Below are 21165 nucleotides of genomic sequence, written 5' to 3'. Positions count from 1 at the left end.
GGCCGCATTTGGAGCACTGTGTGGGCAGTGCTGGTTGCCACACTGTAGGAAGGATGTGGGGGAGGCTTTGTAGAGGGTGAAGAAGTGGTTCATCAGCAGGTTTCCTAGATTGGAAAGTTTTAACTACAAACTACAAGGAGGGGTTCGGCAAACTTGGATTGTTTTCTTTGGAGCATCGGAGGCTGAGGGGCGACCTGATAGAAGTTTATAAAATTATGAGGCATAGATAGGATAGAGTGTCAGAATCCTTTCCCTGCGTAGAAATGTCACATACTATCAATGTCATCTTGCAAAGCAACAGTTGTACAGTGCAAAATGAGCAGACGTTTCCCAGCATCGCACATGAAACTTAAACCATTTCACACATAATAACAGTAAAAACAATCCAGTCCCTGATGAAACAGTATAAATAGTTAAAAGCAGGTAAAACAGCAACATTAAAATACAGTAAAAACAGTCATTAAAATGTCCAGGGCAGCTGATTTGAGTGGCCAGTGCCAGAGTTATTAAAATGTCAGTGCAAAGCCGCAGAATCAGGTGGAGTGACTGTTTAACAGCCTCACAGCCTGTGGCAGGAAGCTGTATGCTACGGAATCTCTTGCCTGATGGCAGGAGATCCAAGTGTGTGTGGAGGGGGTGCTAGAGGGCATAGCATTATGGTGTGAGGGGGCAAATAAAAACAATTATTAATTGAAAGCATTATGGTAGATGCTTGGAACGCCTGCCATGGGAGGTGGTGGAGGCACATACTATAGTTCCACAAGATGCATTTAAACAGGCACATGGACAGGCAGGAATGGAAGGAGAAAGAGCATGTTCAGGAGATCAAATTAATTTAAATTGGCATTGTGATGGACACGCACAAGATGGGCTGAAGGGTCTGTTCTGGTGCTCTTCCATGATCAACAAAATACTATCCCAGCAAGCTCAGAATCTTCTAGGGATTTAATAAAGGAAATAAAAACGCACTCTCATTTCATACCATATTTCACATATTTGAAATAATGTCCAAATCTAACATTAAATTTGTAGCCCAAACAAAGGCTGCTATGGTTAACAGAGTACTCAGCAATCAGGTCAGCATTACCTTCCCTGTGTTGTCTGCCCGTGGGCTTATGATGCCTCCTAGTGTGGGATTAATGCTTGATTTGGTTCCTGACCACATAATAGAATCGGTTCAGGTTCAGCTACATTATTTTGTAAAACCATACTTTCCACTTATAGCATTAAAACAGCTTGATTTACCTTGATTAGACTTTTTTGCGAGACACAGCGTGTAAACAGGCCCTTCGGCTCGTCGTGTCTGGGCTGACCAGTGTTCGCACTGTACATTATCCTATACACTAGGGACAATTTACAATTTGCAGAAGCCAATTAACCTACAAACATCTTGGAAGTGTGAGAGGACACTGGAGAAAATCCACGCGGCCACAGGGAGAACGTACAAACTCCGTACAGGCAGCACCCGTAGTCAGAATAATTTTTTTAAATGCATCAGACATTACGGGCCTTTCACTGCTAAACTAGGTTTATCCATCAGCCTTTTATCTAGAGAACATATTCGGATTAGTTTTTATTTGAGAGATACAGCATGTAAATAGGCTTTTCAGCCCATCGAGCCCATGCCGACCATCGATCAGCCGTTCACACTCGGTCCATGCTATCCCACTTTCGCATTCACTCCCTTGTGTGTATGGGGTGGATGAGAACTTGTGTACGGGTGATCGCTGGTCAGCTCGGACTAGGTGGGCTGAAGGGCCTGCTTCCACACTGCATCTCGAACATCTAAATATGGATTTGCAAATAATATAAACCTGCCTTGTTCCATATATGTAGTCAGTGGTTTGATATTGTTAAACTATCTACTCATTGCAGTCATACTTACTCAAACTTAAAAAGGAAATGGTCTTTGAAGCTGCTATATTTCTGACGTTATCTTAAGCTGACCTTTACAGCATCTGTGTATAGTTACGTAGGCAAAGGCTAAAGCTCAAAGTTTACTCAAGGCATTTTTGTATTTATCAGAAGTATTGGTTCTCTGTGTGAAGATCAAACTGGAACGGGCACATCTTTGCAGGAAGCGGCAGTGCCTAGTCCAGCAAGTAAGTATGCTTGTCAACACATTTAGAGTGGCACGGTGGCGCAGCGGTAGAGTTGCTGCCTCACCGCGCCAGAGACCAGGGTTCGATCCTGACTATGGGTGCTGTCTGTATTGAGTTTGTACGTTTACTCCGTGACTTACATGGGTTTTCTCCGGGATCTCTGGTTTCAATAGACAATGGGTGCAGGAGTAGGCCATTAACTGTGGCCCCTGGTTCTGGACTCAGTTTAGGAATAATGAGCAAGCCATTTTCCTCCTACACTTCAAAAATGTACAGGTTTGTAGGCTAATTGGCTTAGTATAATTATAAAATGTCCCCAGTGTGTTTAATTTAGTTTAGATACAGCATGGAAACAGGCCCTTCGGCCCACCGAGTCCGTACTAACCTGCAATCCCCACACATTAACACTACCCTACACACACTCGGGACAATTTGCATTTATACCGAGCCGTGAGTGTAGGATCGTGTTCGTATGTGGGGATCGCTGACCTGTGCAGACTCGGTGGGTCAAAGGACCCGTTTCCTTGCTGTATCTCTAAACGAAACATTACAACGTATATTATTGACAAATTGCAATCTACAATATCCCACAAAATGTTTTGGTACAGTGACATTAAGTCAATGGGAAATAAAAAACACTCACTCTCTGGTCTGCTGCCTTGTATGAACGGGCATACTTACTTTTTGTTTATCCAGTATCTTCATGGCGTAGTACTGTTCCGTGCCTTTATGTTTCACCAACATAACTCTTCCAAAAGAACCCGTTCCAAGTGTTTTTTGCCTTTCAAAATCATCTAGGCCTGCAGTGTTCTGAAAGATACAGAATATTATTTTTTTATCTCCATGTATTTATTTTCTTCTGCATCAAGATGGTCTAGTCTGTATTTCTAAATGTAGATTTATGGGCGTGTCTTCTCACTAATTTTCACCAGCATCTTGCTTCCAGAACGCCACTTATTCCTTTCCGGTGTTGCCTCATTAATTGATTATGAAAGTCACCACAGAGAGGGAACGTATTTAGAATAAAGTGCTGGTGTAACTCAGCGGGTCAGGCAGCATCTGTGGAGGGAAAGAGACAGGCAACGTTTTGGGTCAGGACCCTTCTTTAGACTCTGAGGCGATGTGTGAATAAGGCCCAAAACGTAGTCTGTCCATTTCCCTCCACAGATAATGCCTCACTCGCAGAGTTCCTCTCGCACTCTGTTTTTTTGTTCGAGTTATGTCTTCACTTCTTTGAGATTTGCAAGTTATGTTAGCAAATGTAGTTGCACCAGAGAACCACAGTAAAAACATTATGGCACAGCATTTAAAATATCTTCTACAGAGGTCAATGGACAGCAAAATGAACAACTTCTCCTTAAATCCAGAGGTACTTGGCCAATTTTAACAACCTCATTTAAATACCTCGGCTAAACACAATAGATAATAGGTGCCTTTCGAGCCAGCACCGCCATTCACTGTGATCATGGCTGATCATCCACAATCAGTACCCCGTTCCTGCCTTCACCCCATATCCCTTGACTCCGCTATCTTTAAGAGCTCTATCTAACTCTCTCTGGAAGGGATAGAGAGAAAGGAAAAGGAGGTGGGGTAGCGTTGCTGATTAGAGAGGAGATTAACGCAATGGAAAGGAAGGACATTAGTTTGCAGGATGTGGAATCGGTATGGGTAGAGCTGCGAAACACTAAGGGGCAGAAAACGCTGGTGGGTGTTGTGTACAGGCCACCTAACAGTAGTAGTGAAGTTGGAGATGGTATCAAACAGGAAATTAGAAATGCGTGCGACAAAGGCAAAACCGTTATAATGGGTGACTTCAATCTACATATAGATTGGGTGAATCAAATTGGCAGGGGTGCTGAGGAAGAGGATTTTTTGGAATGTATGCGGGATAGTTATCTAAATCAACATGTAGAGGAACCAACGAGAGAGCAGGCTATTTTAGACTGGGTATTGAGTAATGAGGAAGGGTTAGTTAGCAGTCTTGTTGTACGTGCCCCCTTGGGCAAGAGTGACCATAATATGGTTGAGTTCTTCATTAGGATGGAGAGTGACATTGTTAATTCAGAAACAATGGTTCTGAACTTAAAGAAAGGTAACTTTGAGGGTATGAGACGTGAATTGGCCAAGATTGACTGGCAATTAATTCTAAGAGGGTTGACGGTGGATATGCAATGGAAGACATTTAAAGACTGCATGGATGAACTACAAAAATTGTTCATCCCAGTTTGGCAAAAGAATAAATCAGGGAAGGTAGTGCATCCGTGGATAACAAGGGAAATCAGGGATAGTATCAAAGCGAAGGATGATGCATACAAATTAGCCAGAAAAAGCAGCATACCGGAGGACTGGGAGAAATTCAGAGACCAGCAGAGGAGGACAAAGGGCTTAATTAGGAAAGGAAAAATAGATTATGAAAGAAAACTGGCAGGGAACATAAAAACTGACTGCAAAAGTTTTTATAGATATGTGAAAAGAAAGAGATTAGTTAAAACAAATGTAGGTCCCTTGCAGTCAGAAACGGGTGAGTTGATCATGGGGAACAAGGATATGGCGGACCAATTGAATAACTACTTTGGTTCCGTCTTCACTAAGGAAGACATAAATAATCTGCCGGAAATAGCAGGGGACCGCGGGTCAAAGGAGTTGGAGGAATTGAGTGAAATCCAGGTTAGCCGGGAAGTGGTGTTGGGTAAATTAAATGGATTAAAGGCCGATAAATCCCCAGGGCCAGATAGGCTGCATCCCAGAGTACTTAAGAAAGTAGCTCCAGAAATAGTGGATGCATTAGTAATAATCTTTCAAAACTCTTTAGATTCTGGAGTAGTTCCTGAGGATTGGCGGGTAGCAAACGTAACCCCACTTTTTAAGAAGGGAGGGAGAGAGAAAACGGGGAATTACAGACCAGTTAGTCTAACATCGGTAGTGGGGAAACTGCTAGAGTCAGTTATTAAAGATGGGATAGCAGCACATTTGGAAAGTGGTGAAATCATTGGACAAAGTCAGCATGGATTTACAAAAGGTAAATCATGTCTGACGAATCTTATAGAATTTTTCGAGGATGTAACTAGTAGCGTGGATAGGGGAGAACCAGTGGATGTGGTGTATCTGGACTTCCAGAAGGCTTTCGACAAGGTCCCACATAAGAGATTAGTTTACAAACTTAAAGCACACGGCATTGGGGGTTCAGTATTGATGTGGATAGAGAACTGGCTGGCAAACAGGAAGCAAAGAGTAGGAGTAAACGGGTCCTTTTCACAATGGCAGGCAGTGACTAGTGGGGTACCGCAAGGCTCAGTGCTGGGACCCCAGCTATTTACAATATATATTAATGATCTGGATGAGGGAATTGAAGGCAATATCTCCAAGTTTGCGGATGACACTAAGCTGGGGGGCAGTGTTAGCTGTGAGGAGGATGCTAGGAGACTGCAAGGTGACTTGGATAGGCTGGGTGAGTGGGCAAATGTTTGGCAGATGCAGTATAATGTAGATAAATGTGAGGTTATCCATTTTGGTGGCAAAAACAGGAAAGCAGACTATTATCTAAATGGTGGCCGACTAGGAAAAGGGGAGATGCAGCGAGACCTGGGTGTCATGGTACACCAGTCATTGAAAGTGGGCATGCAGGTGCAGCAGGCAGTGAAGAAAGCGAATGGTATGTTAGCTTTCATAGCAAAAGGATTTGAGTATAGGAGCAGGGAGGTTCTACTGCAGTTGTACAGGGTCTTGGTGAGACCACACCTGGAGTATTGCGTACAGTTTTGGTCTCCAAATCTGAGGAAGGACATTATTGCCATAGAGGGAGTGCAGAGAAGGTTCACCAGACTGATTCCTGGGATGTCAGGACTGTCTTATGAAGAAAGACTGGATAGACTTGGTTTATACTCTCTAGAATTTAGGAGATTGAGAGGGGATCTTATAGAAACTTACAAAATTCTTAAGGGGTTGGACAGGCTAGATGCAGGAAGATTGCTCCCGATGTTGGGGAAGTCCAGGACAAGGGGTCACAGCTTAAGGATAAGGGGGAAATCCTTTAAAACCGAGATGAGAAGAACTTTTTTCACACAGAGAGTGGTGAATCTCTGGAACTCCCTGCCACAGAGGGTAGTCGAGGCCAGTTCATTGGCTATATTTAAGAGGGAGTTAGATGTGGCCCTTGTGGCTAAGGGGATCAGAGGGTATGGAGAGAAGGCAGGTACGGGATACTGAGTTGGATGATCAGCCATGATCATATTGAATGGCGGTGCAGGCTCGAAGGGCCGAATGGCCTACTCCTGCACCTAATTTCTATGTTTCTATGTTTCTATGGAAAGCATCCAGAGAATTGGTCTCCACCGCCCTCTGAGGCAGAGAATTCCACAGATTCACAACTCTCTGGGTGAAATGTAAAATTATTGTCATCATCAGCTACATGATCATCTCTCCATATTCTGTATATCAGCACTAAGTTCGCCAGGAATAATGTATGGATATACTAAATTAAACCCAATTTCTTAATTTTTTTGATAGTTACCATCATAAGCAAGCAAACCGCCCCTAGTAAAATGTCTCACCTCTCCGGAGAGTCAGTCATGGAGTTCTACTGGCCCTTCAGCACAACTCATCATTGCCAATCACGCTTGCCTTTGCTAATCCCACTTTGCCTGCAGTTCCCTCTGTTCCCTGCTCATTCAGAACCTGCCCATCCGCTTCAACCGCTGGTATTGTGCGAATATCAGGAAAGCCAATGGCAGTCAGTGTCATGAAAGACCACAGGGAGACGCAAAATGCTGGAGTAACTCAGCGGCACAGGCAGCATCTCTGGAGAAAAGGAATGGGTGGCATTGTGGGCCAAGACCACCACCACCTTGGCCACACTCTCATTTCACAAGCTCTTGAACGCAACACAACACTAACCTCAGCAACTTGGATCGTTTAGGGATGGTGTCTTCGGTTGCACTGCCAACTTTGATTTTTGCACTTTTTTAGTTAACTGGTATTACAGTGATTAATTGAGTGTTTTTGATTATAATATCTGCACGTTATTGCATTTACAGGCCCGTTAAGCTGCAGCAAGTAGGAATTTCATTGGTCTTTTGTTGGTGCACAGGACAATTTAACACTTGGCTCTTGACACCTGAAAAAATCCTGCCCTCCAATATTCCCCCTTTTGCCTTAAATCGATTCCAAATGTCTAGTTTTAGACTAATCTACCCTTTGAAAAGAAACCAGCAACTGCCGAGTCATGTGCCTCAATTTTATAAACCTTTTCACCCCTCAGTTTCCTGGGCTCCAGTGAAAAGAACCCAAGCCTATCCAGTTCATTTGTAATTAAAGCCCTCCACTCCAATCTCCCGGTGAATCTCGTTTGCATTTTGCTACCACATCCTTTCTAAAAGACTTCCTAAAGGGCAGTGACCAGAAATACTGACCACTCTTGTAGTCAATGCGCATGGATGGCTGGGACAGAATGTTAAGACACATTGGCTCCAAGAGTTTTGGAAAACTCAATCCAAACTTTGCTTGGCTGGAGGGAGAGTAGCATCATAGACTCATCCAGCATGGAAACAAATCCCTTGGCCAAATTCGTACATATTGAGCAAGGCGCCCTATCTAAACCAGTCCCACCTTCCCGTGTTTGGCCCATAGCCCTCCAAACCTTTTCTATCCATGCACCTGCCTCAACTACTTCTGGCAGATCGTTCCATATAGCCACCATCTTATACCTTCCATTTTGTTCTCTCTTCCAGATCATTGATGTAAATAGGACACGATTGAAACCCAAGAATTTATCCATGGGATTCTCCACCAGCGAGAAGTCCTATTTAAATCTGTCAAATATAATTTACCTTTCATAAACCATGTTGATCGATTAAACGTCACTGTTCACGATGTCATCATTTTCTTATATGATAATGAAAATAAATAGAAATCACTTTTATAACTTTGCCTAAGCATCAGACATATAGGTAACTCCAGTCAGTTGTAAATGATGGCCTTGTCTCAACTCGACTACGTTAATCTGCTTTAGCCTGTTTCATTCAAACACTCCTCCTTGCAGCAAGGTCACAGAGTATATGTGGAGTATTGTGAGCAATTTTGGGGCCCATATCTGAGGAAGGATGTGCTGGCTCTGAAGGGGGTCCAGAGGAGGTTTATGAGAATGACTGGGTTAACATATGATGAGCGATTGATGGCACTGGGCCTCTACTCGCTGGAGTTTAGATGGATGAGGGGGGAATCTCATTCAAATTTATGGAATAGTGAAAGGCCTGCATGGAGTGGATGTGGAGAGGATGCTTCCACTAATGGGAGAGTCCTGGACCAGAGGTCATAGCCTCGGAATTAAAGGACGCTTCTTTAGGGAGGAGATGCAGAGGAATTTCTTTAGTCAGAGGGTGGTGAACCTGTGGAATTCATGCAACAGAAATCTATGGAGGCAAAGTCAATGGATATTTTTAAGGCAGAGATAGATAGACAGATTCTTGATTAGTACGGGTGCCAGGGGTTATGGGTAGAAGGCAAGAGAATGGAGTTGAGAGGAAGAGATAGATCAACCATGATTGAATGGTGGAATAGATTTGATGGGCCATATTGCCTAATTCTGCTCCTAACACTTAAGAACTTAGAACTCACGTCATACAGTGTGGAAACAGGCTCTTGGACCAACATGTCCCGCCGACCAACATGCCCCATCTGAACCTATCCCACCTGCCTGCTCTTGGCCCACATCCCTCTAAACCGACCCTATCCATGTACCTGTCTAAATGTTTCTTAAAAGTTGAGAAAGTCCCTGCCTCAACTACTTCCTCCAGCAGGTCGATGTCCCTACTCTGGGCAAAAGACTGCGCTTACCCAATTCTACATAAATTTGTAATATTTTCCATTTTCAACACGTATTTTTCACCTTGAGGTGAGTCGCTTGCAGTCCGTTGGAAGAAGAATGATTATTTGCCAGATTCTCGTCAGGTGGAGCTAATAGCTTACTTCCAACTTTTATAAATGGATCTGATCCCAAATCTTGACTGACGTAAAACATGATTGCTCTCTCATTGATCTCTCCAAATGTAACAAGTTGCCCCGAGGTCTAAAAATGTTAACTTTACCTGTGGTGGACTTTCCCATTTTCTCAAGAAATCTTCTTTGGCTTTTGCTAAGAACTCTTTCACTAAAAAAAAGCAAAGAGATGCATAGATTAGAAACAAAACCAGCGGAAGGGCCAAACGTATGGTGTGCGAAGGCAATATAGTTGAATCTATCAGGTGTGCAAGTGGTAAACCATTGCAAAAATTTTAAATCAAACCTTAAGGATGGCCAAAATATGCAAAACGACTTGTACACAAGATACAAAAATATTTTTTCAACATTTCCGTGGCACAAACTGAAAGCTTCTGAGTGGAGTTTTATCAGAACTTGTAGCTATCGCTACTAGTTCGCAACAACTTAAAACAAATGTAAAATAAAATCCAGGCAACAACTAAGCACGCAGGTTTAATGTTACACGGCTACAAAGCAATGGAGGGAAATGCAAAATGACCATAGGCACAAACACACAAAAGCTGTAAAATAATGCAAACCAAAGCTGCTCATAGTCACAGAAGGTTGAATTTTTGAGTTCTTTACAGTTTTAAGAGGCCGATCTGACTGTGTTTTGTGGGGACTTTGAAGTTAGGAAACTAAATCGCCATTCGGAAGTGATCTTATAATAACCACATTGAACCTTCATCAGAGAGTACATCATTTTGTTTGGTATTATTTCTAAAGTTTTATTAAGTTTTTGCAAAATACAGGAGCCACTTCCAGATATCACATGAAACATTATTCGATTTGCATATAGTATTGGAGTTATGCAGCATGGAAAAAGGCCCTCCTGCCCAACTCATTCATGCCACTGTTTTGTCCCATTTGCCAGGATTTGGCCCTTATCCTTCCAAACCTTTGCGATCCATGTTCCTCTCTAAATGTCTTCTAAACAATGCAATTGTCCCTAACATTTGCTCTGGCAGCTCGTTCCATATAGGGACTATCCTGTCTCAAAAGGTTGACCCTCATGTCCCTTGTAAATCATTCCCCTCTCACAGACATATACATCCTCTCGGTTATGCCACTCCAAGGTCATGCCTGGTCTCCGATGATCCAGGGAAAAAACTCCAGCCATTCAGTTAGCGTCACAGAGTGATACAGCGTGGAAACAGGCCCTTCGGCCCAACTTGCTCACACCAGCCAACATTTCCCAGCTACCCTAGTCCCACCTGCCTGCGTTTGGACCATATCCCTACAAACCGGTCCTATCCATGTACCTGTTTAACTGTTTCTTAAACGTTGGGATAGTCCCAGCCTCAACTACCTCCCCAGGTAGCTTGATCCATACACCCACCACCCTTTGTTTGTAAAAGGTAACCCCTCAGATTCCTATTAAATCTTTTCCCCTTCACCTTCAACCACCTCTGGTCCCTAATATCATTTGTGAAATTTTTTCGGCACCCTTTCCAGCTAAACGACATCCTTCCTAAAGCAACCAGAATCAAACAATATTCCAGGTGTAGTCACACCAATATCTTGTATAGTTGAAACATGATGCCGAGATCCTGTACTCAATGTCCAGACCTGTGAAGGCAAGCATGCCAAACACTGCTTTCACCACCTTGCCGAACTGTGTCTCCACTTTCTGTACCCTAGGTCTCCTTTCTACAATACTCCCCAAGGCCCTACCATTTACTGTGCAAGTCCTGCCGTGGTTTAATAAACCAAATTGCAATAACTTGCACATGTCTGAGTTAAATTCCACCTGCCACTCTTTGCCTCACTTCTCCACAAGACAAAAGACATTGGAGCAGGATTAGGCCATACGGCCCATCATGTCCATTCAATCATGGCTGATTAGTTTTTCTTTCTCGAGCCCATTCTCTTGCCTTCTCCCCGTAACCTTTGACATCGTTACTAATCAAGAAACTATAAATCTCTGCTTTAAAAATACGCAATGTCAATGTCCAGAGCCGCCGTCTATGGCAATGAATTCCAGTTTCACCGCCCTCTGGTTCGAGAAATTCCTCTTCATCTTCATTCTAAAAGGTACGTCCGTTTATTCGGCCCTCTGGTTCTAGATTTCCCAGCTGCTCTTGATTTTGTTATAATCTTAGATAACCCTACTCACAATGCACTATATCGCTAACTTTGGTGTAATCTGAAAACTTTGCAATATTGTCATCCAAATCACTGATAGGATTACAAACCGTAAGCAGACTGACAATAGGTCACAGGCCTCCAAACTTAAAAATCATAATTTTTGGTGATGATTGCATTTTGCAATGAACATCTTCAACACGTCTCCATTTGTTAAGGTGTTTACATTTAAAACTAAATGTGCCTTGTGTCACGGTTTGAATTTTTTTAAATGTTAAAATTTGACCTTCTGTGACTTTGGGCTTCTTATGAAATAACGCGCATACCAAAGGTCTCTACAGTTCATCAAGGGTTTTCAGGACAATCACCCCAAGTAATCAAAGGCATGAGATGACGAGAAGAAAAGAAGGAGAGAAAAAAGTCCATGAATTTAACCACAGTAGAAGGATGAATTACAAATAGAACATACAATACATTTCACACTCCCAAAAGTACAAGTTATAACATCTTTCCACTTGAATTAGTAAACGATGACCATACCCAAACAGGGAGTGGAAAAAAGTGAGAACCTGGGAACAAAGGGCAGTCATTATCTCAGGAGGGCGATCATAGTGGTTGCATCGTGGCTTGGTTCGGAAACATGAGCGCACTGGAGCGGAACAGACTACAAAATGTGGTAAACACTGCCCAGTCCATCATCGGCACTGACCTCCCGTCCATCGAGGGGATCTAACACAGTCGCTGCCTCAAAAAGGCTGGCAGCATCATCAAGGACCCACACCATCCGGGCCATACACTCATCTCCCCACTACCTTCAGGTAGAAGATACAGGAGCATGAAGACTGCAACGACCAAGTTCAGGAACTGCTTCTTCCCCACAGCCACCAGGGTATTAAACTCGGCTCGGACAAAATTCTGAACATTAATAGCCAATAATCTGTTTATTTGCACTTTATCAGTTCAATTATTCATGTGTGTATATATTTATGCAATGGTATATGGACACACTGATCTGTTCTGTATTCGTGCCTACTATGTTCTGGTGTGCTGAAGCAAAGCAAGAATTTCATTGTCCTATCAGGGACATGACAATAAACTCTCTTGAACTCTCTCTCTTCTCTCTCTAGTCATGATGGGTGGCGTGGTGGTGCAGCGGTAGAGTTGCTGCCTCACAGCAGGAGAGACCCGGGTTCGATCCCGACCACGGGTGCTCTCTGTGCGGAGTTTGTACGTTCTCCCCGTGACCTGCGTGGGTTTTCTCCGCATGCTCCGGTTTCCTCCCACACTCCAAAATATATATTCGTTTGTAGGTTAATTGGTTTAAGTAAGATTGTAAATTGTTCCTAGTGTGTAGGATAGTGTTCGTGCACTCAGTTGGTCAGCGTGGACTCTGTGGGCCAAAGGGTGTTGCTCTGCGCTGCATCTCGAAACTTAACTCAACGAACAAGAAGCAAAGCTCTATTTAAGAGGCATTGAGTGCCACAAGTGAAATATTAAGACTTTGTCCAGAGGGAGGGACAACATTCTTTCTTGGCAAGGTGAGTAATTCAATGAATCTGTGCTCAATGAATAGCCATGGTTAAGTTAAGATGCCAACATTACATTGGTTAAAAAAGGAGGCCATCTTTGTTGATGGCAATTTTTTTCTTGAAAAATTCTTGCTATACTTCCTCAAGCTGCAACTTCACGGATGCAAAACAAATATTAATAATTTGTTTGCTTGTTTGTTTGTTCGTTCTGGCGAAGGTGCTGTGCACACGGCAGCCAGCCAACAGTCGCTTGTCTTTTTCTTTTTGTTTTCACTGTTAATTTCAAGTTTTTGTGTACCTTGTTTTGGGTTGTGACTGTCGGCAGAACAATTTCCCTCCGGGGATGAGAAGTTTTATTGCATCTTATCGGAGGAACATGCAGCATTTGGCCAACTTCCAGGCTCAACTGGAATGCAGGTTATGGCTGAGTTTCAACTTTGCAGGCCCCTCTCTATGTCCCAAGAATGGAGTGAACAAAATTGAGTTTGGTCCAACAGTTAATTCCCAGGAAATCATCTTTTTTCCATCCCTGCACAATGCAAATTACGGATGGAATTTCAGGAAAAGAAAACACACCTACACACATAGGTGCAAAAACAAGTTAATTTCTACAACATGAAACACAAGACTTTTACAGGTAGTCTCAGGGCAAGTTCAGCAGAAGCAGACTGACTATCCACAAGGTTACAAACAAATTTGAAGCGTGTTACATTTTAGTTACACCAATGTAAAGACATGTTTCAGAAACCTCTTATTTGGTTTCAAAGCAGGACTCGTCTAACAAATTCTAAGTACATTCATTTCAGCCAAATCCTCCTCAATTGAAGGCATGCATTAAATATTTAAGCATTTAGTGATGGATTCTGACCATCAACCTTTAAAATGCATTTATCTTTTTAAGTAAAAAGGTGATAAGAAAATAACCTGTTTATAAGAATCAATTGAAGGGTACATTTGTTGAAATAAAGTTATAGTAGATTGTTCCATTGGCAAATATCTTTTGATCAGTGTATATTTGTGTGTAATTGTGTAAATGGGCCTGATGAGAATGGAGGTAAGAACTTCATTGCTCCAATGCCAGTACTAATGACACTCTCGACTTTGAAATTCAGAAGTTATAGAATGATAGCTGATGTGCAATGATATTTTATAAGTTTACAATATCTACATTTCATTACTCTTTATCAAGTAAAATCTGGATAGTTAGCATCTATTAGGCAGCAGACAAGTCAAATTAGTTTTATTTGCAGGACGACACAGCAGATGCTGGTTTAAACCGAAGATAGACACAATAGGCTGGAATAACTCAGCGGGTCAGACAACATCTCTGGAGAAAAGGGGTCTGAAGAAGGGTCTCGACCCAAAACGTCACCTATTCCTTTTCTCCAGAGATGCTGCCTGATCCATTGAGTTACTCCAGCTTGTTGTGTCTATCCTAGCAAGTGATAGTTGGGCCCTTAAAGGGCCTGTCCCACTTGACGATTTTTTCGGCGACGGCCGGCATCATTGACTGATGTATCAGGTCACCGAAAAATACGCGGCGTGATGACGTGTGACGCGGCGTGATGACGTATTGACTCGCGTTTTCTTTTCAATTGTCGCAACATTTTTTTTGTCGCCGCTGGATTTTGAAATGTTAAAAATCTTTTGGCGACACTGATATGATGCTGGCAAAATGACCAAGTGGGACAGGCTCTTAAGGGAGGAAGGGTCACAAGAACTAGCCGCTAGAGGACAAAGTACAAACAAATCAGATCAGCCACAATTACAATATATATTTGGAGAATTTCTCTTTAATGGGGACTTCAATGGATAATTCATATCACTGACTCATCAGGAGGCATAAAAGCACTCCAATGATTTGATGGCAATCTCTGCCAGCAGATCTGCCTGCCACAGGCTCAATCTCTCACCAATGTTAATACCAAGCCATATTACAATTCTTCAGCCAGTGTTTTCTGGACATCATCAATCATATAAAAAGGAGTTTGTAATGGAGATTAAAACCATTGGTGCCCCAGTGAAATTATGACCCATGATCGAGCTTTTACTGCTTTCAACTGCATTTTTGGCCAACTATGAAAAAATGACACATTTGTTCATAACAAATTCATAAGATGCGCCAAATATTTGGAACATTGGACAATTTTTGAGGGCCAAATGGATAATGAAGACAGGTCACTTGAGCTGGTGACCTTAAACCAAAACAGGGCAAATGCATCTGTAATCTAAGTTATGGCCTAGGTGCAGAATTGGAAGAGTGTTAAATCAGACCATAGGAGCAAAGAGAATGATGGTCAGGATACACATGGGAACAAATAGGAGAGGGCAGGTCATCGTGATTGGGAGGGAGTCACTGGGAAGTTGAGTCATTTGGGCAGCAAAGCGCCGGAGACCCAGGTTTGATCCTGACTATGGGCCCTGTCTGTATGGAGTTTGTACGTTCTCCCTTCGACTGCATGGGTGCTCTGGTTTCCCCTCACACTACAAAGACATGCGTTTGTAGGTTAATTGGCCTTGGTAAAATTGTAAATTGCCCCTTTATGTAGGATAGTGCTCGTGGATGTGGTGATCGCTGGTCAGTGCGGAGTTGGTGGGCCAAAGGGCCTGTTTCCATGCTGTATCTCTAAAGTCTAAAGTAGTGGTGAATTTGAGAGGGGGGGGTGGGGAAGGATGAGGTTGAGGTGAGATTAAAAACTCAACCGTTTTGTCTCCTGGATTCCACATTATTACAGAAAGTGAGGCTTAACACCATTGAAAAAGTATATCCATGCTTGAAACAAGAGGACCATGTGTGTGGGTTTTGATGGCTAATGCAAGTAACATTTAATTTCATAAAATACTTATTACTGAGTAAAAAAAAGTGAAAAGGCATTGAGAGGATGCAAAGCTCACAAGTACTTTAGCTGGCTTGAGGTGTCTGTCAATCTCTAAACCAGGAGTAGATTCAAATTGTCACCAAGATTTCAGGAAAACTAGTCATGTCATATTTTAATCGGGGTGGGAGATTACAACCTTCACGTGGGTCCGCCCTGTTTCGACTAATGCAATCAACCTGGCGTGCACAATCAAGTAAGATCAAATAGAACAAGTTGTCCTCCAACTTTAGGCTGTGCATGCCATACGCAAGAAGAAGAAGATATTTTAATCAATGTCCACTTGAACTGCCAAAAAACCTCCAACAGTACAATTATAGATCAACCGTTTAAGGCTTAATTACAAATATGGCGATGATTTTAAGCTCTTTAACACCAGGGTGAAGAACTCCTCATTACAGGCCTGTCACAGTAGTTGTACTATGAAGCGAAGGAAATAGGCAACGTTTCGGGCTGAAACCCTTCTTCAGACCGAAACCCTTCTTCAGACAGATCAGTCTGAAGAAGGGTTTCAGCCCGAATCGTTGCCTATTTCCTTCGCTCCATAGATGCTGCTGCACCCACTGAGTTTCTCCAGCACTTTTGTCTACCTTTGAATTTCCAGCATCTGCAGTTCCTTCTTAAACAGTAGTTGTACTGGTGGGAACAATTTAGCATGGATAAACGAGAAACAAGGCTGTTCCCTGTATCAACTGCATATCTGTATGAAGAGGGAAAATGCTGAATGTATTAATCTACAGATTCACCTGACTATCAACCCTTTGAAAATCTCCTTAAAAATCCTGACACTATTTAAATTACTGACAATAATATCACGAAAGAATACTTGGCTGCATAATTGATTGCTACTCATTACAGCGTTTAAATATTAAAGTCATTCATTCATTATGCTCCAGTAAAGGAACTTTCAAAATAATAGGACATGAAGGACAATTATACAGTGCTACAAGATTAAGCAACAAATGATTGAAAAGTCCATATATTTAAACTCTTCCCTACAGTGATACTATTGCACAGTAATCCCAGTTACATCACAAAGTACGAGATGCTTTTCAAGCAACTTAACACAAAAAACAATTTTTTTTTAATGGAAAAAGAAGGAACTGCAGATGCTAGTTTAAACCAAAGATAGGCAGCACCTCTGGAGAGAAGGAATGGGTGACGTTTCGGGTCGAGACCCTTCTTCAGACTGATCAGGGAAATGGAGGTTGGGTAGTGCCAAAACTTCACTTTCAAGAGCTAAAGATATCCAAGACCAAGTATAACGAGTCAAAGTGTAGAAATAAGGAACTACAGATGCAGGTTTATGAAAAAGGACAACGTTTAATTTAGTTTGGTTTATTGTACACAGTGAAACACTTTTATTGCGCGCTATCCAGTCAGCAGAAAGACAATACGATCACAATCGAGCCATTTACAGTGTATAAGGGAATAACGTTTAGTGAAAGGTAAAGCCAGCAAAGTCCGATCAAAGATAGTCTGAGGGTCCCCAAAGAGGTAGATAGTATTTCTACACTGATCTCTGGTTGTGGTAGGATGGTTCAGTTGCATGAGAACAGAGAAACTGTCCCTGAATCTGGAGGATTGTGTCTTCACACTTCTGTACCTTTTGCCTGAAGGGAGAGGGGAGAAGAGGGTACGACTCGTCTTTGGTTATGCTGCTGGCCTTGCCGTGGCAGCAAGAGGTACAAATGGAGTAAATAGAAGGGAGGCTGGTTTGTGTGATGGTCTGGGCTGCGTCCACATTCTGATTGTGGTTTAGTGTGCTAGAGTAACTCAGGTCAGGTCCACATTCTGATTGTGGTTCAGGGTGCTTGAGTAACTCAGGTCAGGCAGCATCAGAAGCGGTGGCCCGACCCAAACCATCACCCATCAATGCTGAAGAGATGCGTAGGAAGGAACTGCAGATGTTGGTTTAAACCAAAGATAGACACAAAAAGCTGGAGTAACTCAGCGGGACAGGCAGCAGCTCTGGAGAGAAGGCATGGGTGACGTTTGGGGTCTTGACCGAAACTCCAGCTGAGTTACTCCAGCACTTTGTGTTCAAAGTAGAGTGGCCTCAACAACCCATCAGCACTGTCATACAAATGACTTGTTCTCTCTCTCCAAATGCAACAGTTGTAATTTAAGGACAAGTCCTGCTGCCTGCTACAATAAAGGAGGCCGAGCTTTTCAAACCAAGTGTATGAATCAGAATGTACAGTCCGTCCTTGGGTGACAAACTGTTTCCATTTTCGCAGACGTCTACGAGTTGATTTTGTACTGTCAGAATGTACATTAAAATCACTTGAAGTAGTAACCATACCTATTGTAATGAGTCCCATTAGAAGCATAGAAACATAGAAAATAGGTGCAGGAGGCGGCCATTTGGCCCTTCGAGCTTGTTCTGCCATTCATTGTGATCATGGCTGATCATCCGCAATCAGTACCCCGTGCCTGCCCGCTCCCCATATCCATTGATTCCACTAGCCCTTGGAGCTTTATCTAACTCTCTTTTAAATTCATCCAGTGAATTGGCCTCCACTGCCTTCTGTGGCAGAGAATTCTACAAATTCACATCTCTCTGCGTGAATGTTGTGAAGCGTTCTTAAGCATGTAAGAATGTAAAGGACTAATAGTAAAGGTGGAGCAGGAGGGAAGTAACGGAACCATTCTTGATCCTTGATTAACGCAAAAATATTCATCTTAAACACCATCCATAAGCATCTGGAAATCCCCAAGACCACAGCCAGACTTCTGTTTGCAGACTTCTCATCAGCATTCAACACCATGCAGCCACATATTTTGGCTGAGAAGCTCATCACCCGCTTCCACCTCAACCACCAACTCATTCTGTGGATTATAGACTTCCTCACCAACAGATCACAGAACCACACCTTGTCCGACACCCTCTTCACCTTCACTGGCTCTCCACAAGGCTGTGTCCTCTCCCCACTTCTCTTCATTCTCTACACTGATGACTGCAGATCCACTCAGCCAAACTGCCACTTTGTAAAATTTGCTGATGACACAGTCCTCCTGTCTCTGCTTCCCAGCCATACACAACATCACAGCTCAGCCCTGCAGGACTTTATAGTATGGTGTGAAAAGTCTTGTCTTGAGCTAAATATAAGCAAAACCAAGGACATGATTGTGACCTTTCCCCCCCAACAGAGACAGATGGCTGAGGCAGCCACCACTATCATCCAGCAGGAGCCAGTGGAGATAGTGGAGGTATACAAATACCTGGGAACAGCCTTCGACAACCTGTTAAGGTTTTCCTCTAACACAGAGGAAATCCTTAAAAAAGTGCCATCAGAGACAGTACCTACTCAGGAAGCTGAAGTCATTTGGGATTAATAAAGACATTCTCACCACATTCTACTACGCATTCATTGAAAATGTAATAACCTTCTCTTTCACTAGCTGGTTCCACTCCATCACCCTGCAAAACAGAAACCGCCTGTTGAATGTGGTCAAGGTCTGCTCAAAAATCATTGAGCAGCCCGTCCGAACTCTCACTGCCCTATGCGACCAACAGTCTGTAAAGTTAACACGCAGGATTCTTCACGACCCCTCTCACATCCTGTTTCCTGAGTTTGAGTGGCTCCCCTCAGGACGCAGACTCCGCTGTCCTGGTTGCCGGACACAGAGGAGGAAGGCAACCTTCATCCCCAGGGCTGTCCAGCTTCTTAATGCTGATCACTGACTCATGAACATATGAAATGAAATAACCTTCTATATGCACTTTTTAATTGAAGCACTAAGGAAGCACTTTAAATACTATTACTATGTGTTGAATGTTGATGTGCGGTGTGTGTTGTGTGATTGTGCAGTGTGTCTGTGAAGTGTGTGTGTTGGTTGATTGTGCAGTATGCGTGCTGCTTATGTTTGTTGATTGTGTCCCTTTCTTTAAAAAAAGCTACTGTAATGCGCCCTTTTAAATTGCCGCTCGGGGACGAATAAAGTGCTTTGAATTGAATTGAATTGAATTAGTACGGGTGTCAGAGGATACTGAGTGGATGATCAACCATGATCATATTGAATGGCGGTGCAGGCTCGAAGGGCCGAATGGCCTACTCCTGCACCTATTTTCTATGTTTCTATCTTATGGGGAGAAGGCAGGAGAATGGGGTTAGGGGGGAAAGATGGATCATCCATGATTAAATGGCGGAGTAGACTTGATGGGCCGAATGGCCTAATTCTACTCCTATCACTTATGATCTATGGCCTATTTATGGCCTATCTACTCCTATCACTTATGATCATTCTATCATAAGAGTCTCTCAGAGTCCCTCAGAGTCAATCACACTATTGTGGAGCCACACAAGGCCAATGATGCTAGATTTATTTTCTCTATAGAAATTAGTGAACCAATTATTTTTCTTCATAGGAATCCAATATCATTTATGGCTCCGTTATCTTTTTACCCCACATTTACTTACTTGAATTAAAGTTCCCGGGCAGTTGCAGTAGTATTTAAATTCACATCACCTGGTCAAAAGTTCAGGCCTCTGGATAATTTAACTGTACCCAATTATATAATTTCTGATCATTGGGGATTATTAGTGATAAGAATACCACAGTTTAAGGGCACATTTATTTTGTAGCTACCCACTAGAGATCACAGACAGCAATATAAACCTGGTACAGCCTACGCCCAATACAAATTCAGTGGCTCACAGCGCCAGAGAAATGGGTTCAATATTGACCTTGGCAAATATCCTTGTGGAGTTTGCACGTTCTCCCCAGTTCTCCGATTTCTTCCCACATCTCAAAAACGTGCGGTTTGCTGGTCAATTGGGCTCTGCCCCTGGTATGCAGTGAGTGGGGGCCAAAGTACTAACAGAACTAGTGTGAACGGGCGATTGATGGTTGGTGTGGACTACGTGGGCCGAAGGATCTGTTTCCATGCTGCATCTCCAAAACTAAAACAATGACCAGCAGCAACGCCAGTGGTCAGACCCTGGGAAAATATGCTTTCCAAAAAAAAATGCTCATATCTCAAAACTTTGACGATTCTGCTTAAGATACAAAAAGGACTTCTTGGGCACTTAATCAGCTTCTGGCTGTGCAATAGACTGCATAATATTGTAGGAGACCCCCCCCCCCCCCACATGGTCACACTTACCACAAATACTTTGCAGCAATTTAAAAGGACCAGTTAAACAGCAACAGATTGATCCAGATTATGCGATTGCACATTAATTGGAAGACAGAAAATGTTAAAAGTGAAAGCTGTGATGTTGTTGGTCATGGGAAGAAGTCTTAGAAACATAAAAACATAGAAAATGTTTTCAGGAGGAGGCCAATTGCCCCTTCGAGCCATTCATTGTGACCATAGCTGATCATCCACAATCAGTAACCCGTGCCTGCCTTCTCCACTAGCACCTACAGCTCTATCCAACTCTCTTTTAAATTCATCCAGTGAATTTGCCTCTACAACCTTCTGTGGCAGAGAATTCCACAAATTGACAACTCTCTGGGTGAAAAAGTTTTTTCTCATCTCAGTTTTAAATGGCCTCCACTTTATTCTTAGACTGTGGCCCCTGGTTCTGGACTCCCCCAATATTCTGACCA

At 42.8% G+C, this 21165-nt stretch overlaps 1 protein-coding gene across 2 annotated transcripts in view; it reads right to left on the bottom strand.

Annotated features, from left to right (window-relative positions):
* Positions 1-21165, bottom strand: part of prkacb (protein kinase cAMP-activated catalytic subunit beta) — a 150492-nt gene that overhangs the window by 33456 nt on the left and 95871 nt on the right. Inside the window, exons 2-4 of one of the 2 annotated variants that reach the window (XM_033029074.1) lie at positions 11528-11536; positions 9185-9246; positions 2784-2912 (exon numbers count right to left, since the gene is read on the bottom strand). In XM_033029074.1, coding sequence (XP_032884965.1) covers positions 2784-2912; positions 9185-9246; positions 11528-11536 — 200 coding nt within the window. The remainder of the gene's footprint in view (positions 1-2783; positions 2913-9184; positions 9247-11527; positions 11537-21165) is intronic. The other variant, XM_033029075.1, reaches the window with a different exon arrangement.

This window comes from Amblyraja radiata, chromosome 10 (genome assembly GCF_010909765.2).
Source record: "Amblyraja radiata isolate CabotCenter1 chromosome 10, sAmbRad1.1.pri, whole genome shotgun sequence".
Classification (NCBI taxonomy): domain Eukaryota; kingdom Metazoa; phylum Chordata; class Chondrichthyes; order Rajiformes; family Rajidae; genus Amblyraja; species Amblyraja radiata.
This window is presented reverse-complemented; position numbering and strand designations above follow the sequence as displayed.